General features: G+C 38.5%; 1 protein-coding gene and 1 non-coding gene across 3 annotated transcripts in view; both read right to left on the bottom strand.

Annotated features, from left to right (window-relative positions):
• Positions 1-14,859, bottom strand: part of LOC105392791 (GAS2-like protein pickled eggs) — a 120,542-nt gene that overhangs the window by 11,067 nt on the left and 94,616 nt on the right. For both annotated transcript variants that reach the window (XM_048626499.1, XM_011564471.3), the window contains exons 3-4: positions 1,731-2,118; positions 1,119-1,291 (exon numbers count right to left, since the gene is read on the bottom strand). In XM_048626499.1, coding sequence (XP_048482456.1) covers positions 1,119-1,291; positions 1,731-2,118 — 561 coding nt within the window. The remainder of the gene's footprint in view (positions 1-1,118; positions 1,292-1,730; positions 2,119-14,859) is intronic.
• On the bottom strand, positions 12,712-12,783 carry Trnag-ucc. Its single transcript has one exon. It is a non-coding gene; the product is annotated as a tRNA-Gly (tRNA).

Here is a 14,859-nt window from a genome sequence, read left to right as displayed (position 1 = left end):
TTTGTCTTTTGCCATTTTAAGTCGCATAACGGAGGCTTTCGTGAAATCCTACTCACGTCAAAACGGCTGAACCGATTTTAGTGAAATTTGGTATGGAGTTAGCTGGAACCCTGGATTTTATCGCGGAATTCCCAAAACCGTTTAAGGCGAAACGAAGCGCGAACAGCCGCAGCAGTTTCAGATTTCAGAAACTCACCCTGACAAAGATGAGTATCTTGGTGTCTCCGATGCGGTACTTCCCCTCGGAGACGCGCACCATGGGGAACTGCGTGGGGCACGAGCAGCGCTCCACCAGGTCGCGCACCCGCTCGTCGAGGCTGCGCAGGTCGTTGCTCACCAGCTGAGGCTGCTTCTTGCTTCTAACGCAAGTCTTACCAACCCTGATCTAGCCACAAACCTTCCGCAACCTCTCTTCTGCCTTTCCTTACCACAGCTTTCTTTGTCTTTTGCCATTTTAAGTCCCATGACGGAGGCTTTTGTGAAATCCTACTCACGTCCAAACGGCTGAACCGATTTAAGTGAAATTTGGTATGGAGTTAGCTGAAACCCTGGATTTTATCGCGGAATTCCCAAAACCAGGCGAAATGAAGCCCGAACAGCAGCAGCAGTTTCAGATTTATAAAACTTACCCTAACAAAGATCAGTATCTTGGTGTCCCCGATGCGGTACTTCCCCTCGGAGACGCGCACCATGGGGAACTGCGTGGGGCACGAGCAGCGCTCCACCAGGTCGCGCACCCGCTCTTCGAGGCTGCGCAGGTCGTTGCTCACCAGCTGAGGCTATTTCTTGCTTCAGCAAGTCTCACCAACCCTGCACCTACCTCAAACCTATTCTTCTGTTTTTCCATACCACCTCTTTCTTTGTCTTTTGCCATTTTAAGTCCTCCACCACCTCTCTTCTGCCTTTCTTTACCACAGCTTTCTTTGTCTTTTGCCATTTTAAGTCCCATGACGGAGGCTTTTGTGAAATCCTACTCACGTCAAAACGGCTGAACCGATTTTAGTGAAATTTGGTATGGAGTTAGCTGAAACCCTGGATTTTATCGCGGAATTCCCAAAACCGTTTAAGGCGAAACGAAGCGCGAACAGCAGCAGCAGTTACAGATTTCAAAAACTCACCCTGACAAAGATGAGTATCTTGGTGTCCCCGATGCGGTACTTCCCCTCGGAGACGCGCACCATGGGGAACTGCGTGGGGCACGAGCAGCGCTCCACCAGGTCGCGCACCCGCTCGTCGAGGCTGCGCAGGTCGTTGGTCACTAGTTGAGGCTGCGGGCCGAGGGGGACCAGGCCTGTAGCAGAGAGGGTAAGGAGGGGTTGAAATGCGTGGTTCTGTGACGAAAATTCGAAATGTTTAAAGTTTTTGGTTTGGCTGTGACTATTACTAGGGCGGAGCCGGAGTACCTATCGCGAACCATGTTCGGATTCAAAATCTATCAATTAAACACTGATTACTTCGTAAACGTAATTTTTCGTTATGACTTCGCGATAGGGCCCCTGATCTGGTCTATAAATAGTAAATAGTGAATCACTTCTTCTTATTATCGTGTCGTTGACGAACACAAGAGTGAATAAAAGGATTAGCGTCAGTCGCTGACTGCCCAGGATACTTATTATAAAGGGACTGGAGACACATCAACGAACGAGGTTATAGGCTTGCTAGCCCATAAAGTCTTCAAAACCAAGTTTTCAACGACTACAATCTTAACACATTCATCAGTCAAAACTCACCCAGCGCTGAATCATCAGGCCTCAGCTCCTCTCCAGCCAACTCCCTCTCAATCTGCTTCTCCATCTGCACCAGCAGCGGCGCCGGCATCCCCAACACCGCCCCTTTCCTCGCCACCTCCAGCAGACACAACACCACATGCTTCTCATTCTTCCTCAGGCACAGATCATCAGTTTCGAACAGCAGACACTCGAGAATGCTTAGGGACTTGCGGCACCAGTCGATGAAGTTGGACAGGTTGTCTCGTGCGAAGAAGGTGCCTGCCTTGGCGGCTGGCAGCATGTTGACTGGGGGGCGGGAGCGCAGGGCGCGCGCGAGTGTCACGGCGTCTTCGGGCTCCGTGGGGGAGTCCACGATGCTGCGCGCTGATTCGCGGACTGCGTTCGCGTGCTGGAACAAAAGACGGAGACGGTTAGAAGGTTTGTCTGGTAGGTCTTGGATATGACTGAAATAGACGAATCTTTGATATGATTTTGTTTCTTGCATAAATTTACATTTACACATCTGGATTTTGGAAAATTGAAGAGTCCTAAATACACAACAAGCCATATCATACACACAATTAGACACAAACTTACAGCCGGGAAGTTTTGTAATAAATTGTATGTACGATACGGCTGACTTATTTTAAGTGTCGGATAGCTTCTCATAGGAACTAGAAATAATTTTACCAAGTATTCTTAAAGAAGTAATGTACATAGGTTTTTTTTATTTCTATATCTTTTCAGTTATTAAAGTTTTATAGTGTGTTCAATAAAATCAATGTAATAACATTAATTTACATAAACATGTATGTACATAATACATCTACGTGTTTTACACCGCTACAACAGACTATTGAGCAACAATTCAATAATCTCCGATCTTATGAAGCCATAAACCAACTGGTGACATCCACACACTAACATAACCTATTCGCATTGTCTCACTAGCCTCGTAAACCAGTCGCTTCCTGCCCTATGTATGAGAACACCACAGTAATTCTTAGCTGTTTGCCAAAATGCAAATGCGTACGCCTCTTGCGTACTATAACGTAATTAGCATAAGCCCCTATTAGTTGACATTTTACCGCGAATAGCCCCGAGCGTACCAACATAAGGGCCGGTGCACTATAGCGAATTTGTATGGACGCCAGATCGCATTGGTCGATAATGTTTTAAGTATGGGTTACGGAAAGGTTAAGCGGCTGTTTACTTAAGTTGGTATTTTAGTAAAAATATTCTATAGGATTTCCTACTAATTTCAGCATAGTTTTGTTGTAAATTGAACCTGCTTACAGACAATGAAATTACAGGCTGCAATAATAATATACTATGAGTAAGAAAGAAGATGTTTTAAAATACGTTTTTACAAAGACTAGGTAAAAAGCATTTTTTTTTTTAAGTTAAGTGCATTTAGATTCATATCGCATATAAAATAAAATTAAAATATCCCAGGACCATTCATAAGATAATAATAAACGATACCTAAATACATTAAAATACATTATTATGTAAACTAAGAAAAAGCCAACACACTCTGTCCATAACCTAACAAACGTTACACAAAGTCCCCGCATATTGCGTATTCAGGGGCTCGCTGCAGTAGATTAGCGGTGACTTACATTGCAGCCATGCATAGGTCATCGTTGCATTTGTATGGAGCCGATGCGTGTGTCGATACCTTTATAGTAATGTATGGGGATTACTTTGATTCCGAGATAAATGTGTTTGTTTTTGTCGGGTAAAGTGCTTTGATTAAACCAGGTATGTATGTACCTATGTATGATAATATGATGTGTGTTTGTTAGGTGTATTAATGAAGTGAATAGATAATATTTTAATGTCGGTACAGTTTGATAATTAAATGGAAAATTTACTATTGAGTCGGGAAAATCACGACTAACGAAGATGTTTTGCTTTCAATTAAAAGTTATGAGACTTATAAGATAACGTTCCTACTTGAAATCAATAAGTAGTTTGTATGAGACATGAGTAGGTATTAAAATATCCACAGACGTTTTTCTACAAAAAAATATTATGAAATTATTTGATTACAATTAGGTATTGTGATTGTACATTTTGGTGTATGGCGGAAGGAACCAAATTTTATTTTATTTTGTTTCAATTTCTTTAGACATTATTAACTTTGTATGTTTTAAATTCAAATACAATAATTGATCGTTATGAAATAAATAAATGAGATGAAAATACCTAAGTAGTAAGTATGTATAATGTCGTAGTAGGTACTGTTTAATTGTATAACCACAAACCGCTAAAACCACTCGTTTCACCATAAAATCGATACAACTCACAGATACGGTAATTTACAAATAATTTAACGCAAATTTCCTATCTGATCACCTCATCTAAATGTCCCAGCTAATACACCTCGTAAATCTCGTCCTGATCACGATCACAGTGGTCAATGATCACAATTATCAATCATCGATCAACTGTGATCATGGCAGTCATTAGGTACTGGTTGCGACAAGCGAAAAGCGACTTTAATCGGTTTTAAGCTCATTTTAAACAGGTGTAGTGGGTTGGTTTAATAGTGGTGGTTTTATTTATTCAAGATTATAGTTAATGCTAAGATATTGGCTCAGAAGAGCTAGCACGGGGCGCATTTAAGACGTGAAAAGAAAATATCCGTCGCGCTCGCTCTTGATGACTCTTGGTGGTGATGTGAATGAGCGCGAGCGCGAGCGCAATGCAAAACATTTATGACGTCTTAATTGCGCCCCGTGCTAGCCATACAGGTAAGATTAAAAGGGTCTCTCATAAAGTGTGCAATGACTATCTATTAATGTATAAATAAACTTAACATAAGTACTTATGTTTCATACAAAAACCTTCATCCCACTTGAACATCTCAATAACGCGCAAAATGAATAAGGACGCAACTGCCAATTTCACACAAGCCACAATAATTGAATTTCACAAGGTGTGTGTTTATTAATACGTTCTTATGCGCAATGCGTGACGAAGCGTCGTAAGTTATGATAAGTGTTTCTGAAAAACCGACCTTCGACTGTAGGTATATACAGGGTGTTGTAAAAAGTAGTATAGTAATCCGAAAGGGGTGTTTCAGGGGCTCATTCATAACGGCTTGGAAAAATCTATTTTTAGTTCTTTTGTTTTTTCTGTCTTAAAAAAAAACAAGTGTAAATAAATACAATAATAGACGTTATTTGCACCAAAAACAAAATATAAAACAGTCAAAAGAGGCAGCCATACTGCTTATAGCAATCTCTATCAGACAAACTTTGGATGTATGTTAAATGAATAAAATATAAAATGGCTAGTTTTCAGCAAGCTTCCCACTGAGCTTTTATTTAAAATCTGTGCAGCGATTATTAAGATTCGAAACCTCCGTTTATGTTGCGTATCGTCAACTGTCACTGTCAAAATGTAAGGCAAATTTGTTAGTTCCAAAAGTGACATTTGTTTTTTCCATGTTAGGTGGAATTTCACCAAACGCTAAACGTATTTAGTAGCCTAGTTTTAAAAACATTTTGTACTAACTGACAGGTGTCATACGCCTGTCAGTTAGTACAAAATGTATTTAAAATTTGATTTAAATACTATTTTATATACGTTTAGCGTTTGGTAAAAGTGACCGTTAGTGCAGTTTCGAAAATAGTATCGAATCCTGTGATCGCTGCACAGTAAACCTCCAGCGACCGAAAATATCATAATTATTTCTTCAAACAAGTAGGTACTTACTCATAAAAATATGAAGTGGAAAACAAACAAGACGCTCCACCGTGTATGGAGGTTGTAAACTGTATGAAGTTGTATGTAAATTAATTGGACATGCACAAACTTATTGGCAGGCGTGACTCGCGTCCGAATCGAATGGAAATATCGATTCGAAATCGTGTCCTTAATTATAATGGTCTCCTTTGACTCAGGAGTTTGTCCTTACCAAATACAGAGGTGCGTTCACAGGATTCGATGCTATTTGTTATAGTGCCACAAACTTATCTGTTCCGGTGACAGCTCACGTAAATGTCTAATATTTCTTCATTCTATAAGGTTTTAAGTTTGCCAGTAGTGTTAATACGCTCTTGTGGTTTTAATAAACCCATCCAATCTATATCAATGTATAATTCATTAATAAGTAATGAGATATGGATCAATATAGTTCGCTCTCACCGGAACAGATAAGTTTGTCGCACTATACGTTTTATTGTGACAAAAATCTATTATTTGTAAAATTCAGGGTGTCCCGCGAATAGTTGACTCAACGGGTACTTTAGGAGGTAGTGCCTTGATCGAAAATGTCATTCAAGTCGAGACCAATAAATAAAATCCAAGAGCAAAAGCTGGGACGAAGGCTATTGTCAAATAATTGTATAGCATTACCGATTATTCCGATGAGCAGGCACAGGATCCAGAGACGAGTGACGAGACAGACTAAATTATACGTTCTGCATGTGGCGGGTCACTCTATCGACCAAAGAAAGACCAAGAATTGTCACGCAATCGACACGCTTAATACAACAAACTGTGGTTAGCACAGCCCGCCTAGAACAGGTTTTGCAATGTTTTGAAAACTATAAAAGTTTACGTTTTTTTCTGTCATTTGCATACATTACCAGTCAAAAGTCGCATGATAGTTTCAGCTAGAGGCGCCACTTTTTATGCGAGTAAACGTAAACTTTTATAGTTTCCGACAATCTAAGAAACCTATACTAGACCTACAGCACTCCGAAGCTTTGGAAAAACAAAACTGCAGCGCTAACCACGACTTTATCTCGTTGTATTAAGCGTGCAGATTGCGTGACAACTCTCGTTCGTTCATTCGTCAATGTAGAGAGTAACCCCCAGAGACGAAACAGACTAAATTATAAGTTCTGCGTCTGTATTAAGTCATTTTGTGTATTTTGGCTACCAGATAATTTGAAGATGATCAAGAAAATCGTAATTTCAGTAATTGCATGGGGCGAAATCTGAGTTTTTACGTGACTAACAAAGTTATACCTAATGGAGAAGCAAAATTTTAAGTTTTTAAGAATACACCATAAGAATATTTGTGCATTTCACCAGTGTATTTTAGATCAATAATACACTCACGGGCAATGAAAAAGTTCCACTCACAAAGTGCCGACACCAAACAACCTTATTTTTTAAACATTTAATTTTACATTTAACTAAATACTTATTACCGTTTTTACTTGATAATATCCTGATACTCTGTTAAATGTCCTCCAATGTTGCAGAAGGAATCATAAAGCTAGCCTTTTCCGGTTAGAAGTAATTTGGTGTTTTTCTCAGTGGAACCTTTTCATTGCCCGTGAGTGTATGTATAATTTATGTTATCATCACACTCGGCCTACACAATTTTTGTTTATTCTAACAAGCAGCTTTTTGCAATATACCACGTACCTATATTAAAACATCCAATTTTAGCTTTTAACATTCGCGATTTAAGGTTCCCCACAAGGGAGTTGCATGGGAAGTGAATGTTCTCTGTATGAAGTCATTAATAACTGTTAAAACTATCATCTCTCGAGCATGAATCATGGGCTTGAGATTATGGTGCGGTACTACAGGTTCTCGATCGAACTAAAACAATTGGGCTAAAGTGCCAATTTCTCCATAGTCGGTTAGAGCATAACCAGGTATTATTGGTTGACTTTAGATACATCTGTCAAGAATTTTATAAGGATATGACGTGTAATTGATAAACGGTTAGATAACCGACTTAACCGAGTCAAAACCGACAATGGAGAAATTGGCACTTTGTGATTGGCAGATTTTAATTAAAAAATATAGTAATTTATAATTAATCTTTGTTCAATTTTCAATTTTGAGAACTGGACAATATGAATTTAGGTTTTTGCTATAAAATGGCGAGAGCGTCGCAATACGAAACGGCAGCAATTAATAATAGGTAAGTATTAACATTATTTTCACACTTTTAATGAGTTTTATTGAAGACATTAACTGAATTACATGTATCCTGAATGCATGAACTGCACTTACTGTCATGGTTGACCAATGCTCTTGCTCTATGATAGAAAAACATATTCAGAATCTGTATAATATATCTATATATAATAGGTATGTATCTGTATAAACTGCAATATGTAATCAGCTTGAAAACATATGACAGTCGGGTTGCCCACTTACCCGACAACTCTCTCAGCACTAGCTTGCTTGTGTTGGGGTCCACGAGCCTGCACTAGGCCAGCGTGGTGGACTAGGCCTAAACCCTTCCTTCATTGGAAGGAGACCCGTGCCCCAGCAGTGGGGACGTGATGGGTCGTGATGATTAAAAAACAGACTTTAAATAAAATATTAAATCCGTTTGAGTTCGATTCGAGTAAGAAATAGTAGTGCAGATATTTCATCACGGTCCCATTGCGACACTTACTAGCGCCGCGCGTGAATCGATACAAATGAATCGAGTGGAATAAATCGATTGTTACCGAATTATATTAATCGAATAACTGGCACAAGGACTCTAAGCTCCTACGCACCGAATTCTTTATTGATTTATATCATTGGAGTCAAGTGGCTATTTCAAGATAAGCATTTATTATTTGTTTATTTCTTGTCCTTATTAGGTATACAGAATGTTGCAATAGTGGTATACTATGCCGAGAGCGACTCAGGTGGTCAAACTGAAAAATTTTTGCCCCTGAGTCCCCCTTTTGGCACAGTACCTATACCACTCATGACTGTTACAATATACATTTTAAATATCTGGACGATTTTTTATGTTTCTTCTATAACGCTAATTATATCTGAGACGATCGTATAGCACCCCTAATTTTAGCTAAAAACTGTACATAAGTCAGTGAACCACCTCTGACTACCCCTTCAGGGATTACAGTCGTGAGTGCATTATGTAGGTACCTATATGTATGTAACTATACATAATCAGCATCTATTCACAGTCAGTGTAAGTAGAAAACGCAATATCGCAATCTCTCTAAATTGGTTCAAAAAGACGATACCGACGATACCGACGAGACCATTAATATTTCAGCCTCAAATAAAAGTAAAACTCAAAACGAGTCCCGGTGGAAAGTGAGATCAGAACGTGATGATTATTGACCTGCCAGCCTTTAGAGATCCTTCACAGATGAAATTAACCCTTACAGTTAAAGCAATATGAGTAGTGTAGGAAAGAAAAATATCTTACAAAAACAGGTAGGAAGATGATATATTAAGAACATAATGAGCTCTGTAGCAATCCAAGTGATGTGATTAACAAGGAAATTGGCAAAGAAATACAAAAATTTATATTATGGAAATGAAGAATAATCAGATAGCTAATACGATAATATACACTTAAACAAGTCGTAAAACAACTTAATTTTAATAGACTGATTTCAGCTAATCTATAAATGGCTGGTCATTAACCGGCTATACCTATAAATAAGTCCATTAAAGTTGTAGCATATTTTCTTATATTTTTTTAGTTTGTCAATTTAAACAGGTTCGCAGCATCACGGTCCGAATGCAGTATCTCATCGACATAAACATTCTCAACGCGTCGTGTCGGAGGCTCGAATCGTTTTGCATCAAAACATTGCACTTGACTCCTTTCCAGTTCGTTGACTCGAAAACACGAAAAAAAACAAGGCGTCGACTCGATAACATCGCCGACGGTTTAAATTATTTCATCGATTCACTTCAAGGTCGACGCCGGATCCGATCGATGGAAATCTCGATTCGACGAATCGACTTAATAAGTGTCCAAAGAAATTTTCTGCACGAATTGGCAAGTCGGGATAATTAGGACGTAGGTAATTAAAAAGTCAACGACACAAATTACAAAGCTGACGGAAAAGTTAAGGATGTTAATAACTAAAAATTCCCAGGTCCAAATGACTTTCATGCTGCCAATTTTGCACTAGGAATTAATGATTAAAATATTATTGATCTGCCTATAGTAACAACTAAATACCTCTAAGCGTTTCCATTAAAATAGCGCATTGATAACATATGACAGAAGCCTATTTATAACGCTCTATCTGGCATTGCATGACAATTTATCACACAACTGCATTACTCCAGGGAATAGAGGGACTTATCTGAAGCCAGGTTGAAGTGATGGATCATATTCGTGATTGAATAAAGTAATGTGGCATTTAATTCAGTCATTGTATTCAAGACAGGTGATGGTTGACGAATGGTCTGAGATTGCAATAGGTTGATGGTAGAACTTGTTCCTCAAAATGCAAAACTGAAAGACTTAATACCAGTTTATTCTTTACTATTTAAGATTTGGTACAAGGACGATACGCAGATATGTTTGTATCTACACTCGCGAGCAACCAAATCGACTCAAGCCTTCACGGCGCACATATACATTGATTTTCCTAAAACGATAAATGGTAAATATAAAAGTGATATGTCATTCGAAAGCTGAAGAATTAGGCTTTCAATTAAGATCAATACCATAAAAAAAAACTAAGCGCAGATTTAATGACGCATTTTAATTGCCCGTCAGTGTTAATTACCTCATTAGGAATCCACGCCTTGCGCTACCTGATCCCGCTATAAAACCTTTCCACATCCGGTGTACCTTATCAGTCGCTTGTTGCAAGTTGACCGGTACACATCTCGTTGCATTGTATTCCTTGTTTTCGCAAACCCATGGATACCACACCAGAAGAAGCTGCTCAAGTTGTTGCCTTGCTGCAACAAGGGTTAAGTCAGCGAGCAGTCGCTGCCCAGCTCCACCTGAGCCAGTCTGCTGTATCCCGAGTATACAGACGGTTCCAAGAGACTGGTGCCTTCAATCGAAGACCAAGAACGGGCCGCCACCGCTGCACTTCAGAGAGAGACGACCGCTTCATTGTCTCAACCTCGCTGCGCAATCGACACCTTACGGGCGTTGATGTGCAGCAAGAACTGAGACGTGTACGACAAGTGGCTGTCAGCGAGTGGACAGTGAGAAGACGCTTGAAGTTTTAATTTTAATTTTTACTTGTAGTTTTAATCTTACTATTCAAAATGTATTCATCATGATAATGGCTAAAACTATAAATGAAATATGAACGCCATCAACATTATCGAAGACCTTAACATGATTTCCGAAATCGCATCCCAAAATGGGTCTCAAACCGATTCACTCACCGGACATCCTAGGCTTAAAGAAGACGGACCATATTTTAATTTTCTTTCATAATAACAGCACGAGAACCTAAATAAGGATGCCTTACTCAATTAAGGAGCATTGAATCACTCAAGGTGGGGTCGGCTTGGACGGTATATTGATCATGTAGACGATGATAATTTCTATAGACCGATTGACAGCTGAAGGTAATGGTTTGACCTTAATTTGGCCGATTCCGATACATATTTACTCGTAATTACAAATAGCAATCTGGCTTCTGATAAGATTGATAATTTGGCTGTAAGGTCGATGGTGTGATAAACGAAATGCGTGGGGTGAAGGATTGTCAAAGTTCTTTTATTTCTATACTCTGTCCATTATATTATTGGTTTTTTGACATTCGAAATCCCATGCATATTTGACGACTGCAAAGGACAACCAACTTTACTTATCAGACATAAGGAAACGTCCAAAATACAATAACATAGTGGCTCTATAATCATGTTTTATGAACTTCGCTCATTCGTGCTTAACATTTTTTTCTTTCACAAACATTTATTACTGTTACTATAATATCTTGCTGCCATAGAACAACGCGGTGTTGGGTACCAAAATAATTATGCTGCACATCAAAAAAATTGCTAAAGCGTCCTATAGATGTTTAGCGTGACACATACCATTCTAAACACCTTTACAGATTATCCAAACAGTTTTGTTGCACCCAAAGCAGTTTTTTTCCGTTTGCGCGAAACAATCCCGTTTCGAAATCGTACCGATCCGCGCCTTCCGTGTCTGCATCTCAAGGCGTATCAAAGTCATAAATCGCACTTTTAAAGTGTGAATTTTTAATACTGTGAGTCAGTCACCCCTGATTCCTGACCTTGCCCGTCAGCTGGACGGCCTCGCCTGACGTACTGATCATTCAACTCCTTCTGTCCCCTGGCATCTCACAACATTCTGCACTGTTGATTCTTACCACGTCAACGTAGAGGCTACTATCACTTGTGGAGTGGACAAGATGGCGGGACATGGAGAGATGGCCAGACGTGGCCGGCGCGATGGGCCCCATATATGGAACAACGCTTCCCCATCACGTGGACATAATTGCATCTAAATATTTTTTTATTACATGTTTATTTTCGTTTAATGGACGAAATGGTTTACGCGCCTCGACTAATGACTTCCCGCTTGGTGATATCTGATACAAGTGGTCGCTGAGTGATTTATGATGATGCCATGATTGGACCATTCGTCTCGGTGCCTGTTTGGGGTTTAATGGAAATCAGCACATCAGGTGCATCCTGCATGCATAAACGCATTAATAAAATGCATTATTGTAAGTAAAATGTCGATTCGTTAAAAAGGTTAGCGGTAAGTTTTGTAGCTAAGTAACACATATACTTACAGACGAATTGAGACCCTCCTTTTTTTCCAAGTCGGTTAAAAACTGAATACAGTATGGGTACATGATGTTATTGTTTAATTATTGAATATGATTCACATCCTTTCTCGTTAAAAATTTACTTCTAACATTTATCTTTCAAACATATTTGCATGTTTGCGATAAAGGTGCTTTAGATAAACACTCGGAAATGATATAAAACTATATTAGTTTATGATTGATGAGGCAATTTATAAGACTGGTCGCGTACCTATTTATTTTAATAGATTCTCAATCATTCTACGTGTATTAATATTCAATATTACAGGAAAATGATCTTTGGTTACGCTTTTTTATGTCTGATGATATCCATTTCCGATTTTGCATTTCGGAAATTAGGTACATGATGTCGATTAGTCATGTAGATACATTGCTATTTTTTTAAATCTATGTAACAGTTATAAAAACAAATAAAAACAGTCTGTCTGTATGTTACTTTATTATACTAAAATAAGGAATGTAAAGATAAAACAAAAAGAATCTGCGATGGCCGGGAATCGAACCCGGATCAACTGCTTGGAAGGCAACTATGCTGACCATTACACCACCATCGCAGCTGTTTCTAATTCTGAAATTACGCTACAATTTGCTTTTATGTAATTCCACAGTAGTTAATAATAATTTATGTATGTAACACTTATGTAACATAATAACTAGTTTGCTAGGTATAGATGGACTGTTTAACTATTAATAAAACCAAACTACTCATGACTACTGTTCCTTTAATGATACACACAAATGTCAAAAAAAGTTACTATATAAGTATAGGTTTACTGATAAGTAGATTTTTAAATTTTTGTGAACTAATTTCTCCATGTTTATGAAAATTAAATTTTTTGTTTGATCCAATTCTTACTTTACCGATAGGTGAACGCTTACTTATTAACTAATACCTACGTATCGTATACCTACATGGCGTACGTAAGTCCTAGGTTTTCACTTCACATAGGTAATGACGGTAGGTAGGTATACAATACATACTCATTATGATGTTCTGTCGTGATGGCTCAGATCGCCTTAGGACGAAAGTGAGTCTAGATTTACGACTGTGGCCGTGGCTTTAGTGTGCGTTGCGGGACATTTATGTTAAGTAAGTATAATTTCAACAAAAGAGATAAGTACCTATATTATAGTATGTTACTGTAAATGCCCGAATTACGGGAAATCCTAAGATTTACTGGTAAAACCTAAGATTTTTTCAAAATATAATGAAGTAAGTACCTACATATTTTAATGTCGAAATCAAAAAGCTTAAATTTCAGTTAAAACATTTTTCTGGTCACGTCGTAGGTATTTTTTTAAATTAAAATATTTGTGCTGGGGAGTTAAACATATATCTTTTGCTGACTGTACACAGGTAAACAGTACTAAAATCACTAAAATGCATGGTCTCCCTAGCCCCACCGATGCCCCTGTGACCCGCAACTGATTGCCGAAGCCGGGTCAGCCCGCTGGGAGCCGAAGTCGTTAACCACTTAAACCTATTGGTGTTTGTATCTTTGTGTATACTGTGTGCTAGTTCTAGGACTCGGTAGTTTCATAAAGAGCAATGTAACGCACTGCCTACAATAATCCACAGCAGGTCATGTCTGAAAGGTAATTCATCATCACAACCCATCACGTCCCCACAAGAAGGCTTGTGCTGTAAAAGTTGTCGGGTAAGTGGACTGTCCGATGTTTTCAAACTGCCCTATTATTGCCATAGGGTATTAAATTTAAGTATGGTAGGCCTTTAACTTCATGACAGTATTTGGTAAGTATCCAAGTAACTTTTTTTACCTTTATATTCTGGTTCAGCTAATAAAACTTGTATCACTCCTTTTAAGTGCCTAAAAACGATTGAAACGTCTATTACTACTAATACCTAATACTTATATACCTACAGTCTACAGATTTATGATAAAAATACAAAATCGATCGTAAAACGGACGAGACATAGACAAACAGCAACAAATTAAGTGCCATTTCTATGTAAGGACATTTGGCTATAAAAATGTTGTTTCTCGCTCGTTAAAACATCTATGTTTGGTGAGTGGTTTTTTTAATCTTTTGAGTTATTTAGGGACTTATTTAGCAGAGGTGTGTCGGCGGCGCCTATTCTTAATCCGTGAAGAAAAAATAAAAAGCTGTAATACGTGTCTGTAAATCTGTGTAAGAATCTGACTGTTGTAGAGTAGCTCCGAAATGACTAAACCGATTTTAGTTTTGTTTTTTAGGGTGATTGGTAATGTTAGCTTAAATGTTCTTAGCCATATTTTATCAAAATCGGATTAACAACACAAAAGTTATGCAACTTTAAGTGTTGATGTTGGGGCTTTAACGTTTAACGTTGGTTAGGTTAGATTATTGTTCAGCCTTACAAGGTGTTTTGAAGACACTTAGTAGCTTTCGATAAAAAATTAAATAATTGCTAATTTATTGCTAAATGGCTAAGTATTATTCATCGTTATAGTATCCGAGTTTAGTTGCATTTATAATTAACTGGACCCCATGCCAAATATCTGCGACCAACATGACCAAACTTTTTGGTAAGCGAATGACTCATTTAATCAAAGCGTGTCTAAAACGGTCGTCCCACGCCCACTGTGGCCGTCGTCCTACCAGGTTTTATTTATAACTAGTATTAGCCA

The sequence above is a fragment of the Plutella xylostella genome, chromosome 16 (genome assembly GCF_932276165.1).
Source record: "Plutella xylostella chromosome 16, ilPluXylo3.1, whole genome shotgun sequence".
NCBI lineage: Eukaryota > Metazoa > Arthropoda > Insecta > Lepidoptera > Plutellidae > Plutella > Plutella xylostella.
The sequence above is the reverse complement of the archived record's forward strand: the minus strand, read 5'-3'. Positions and strand labels throughout refer to the sequence as shown.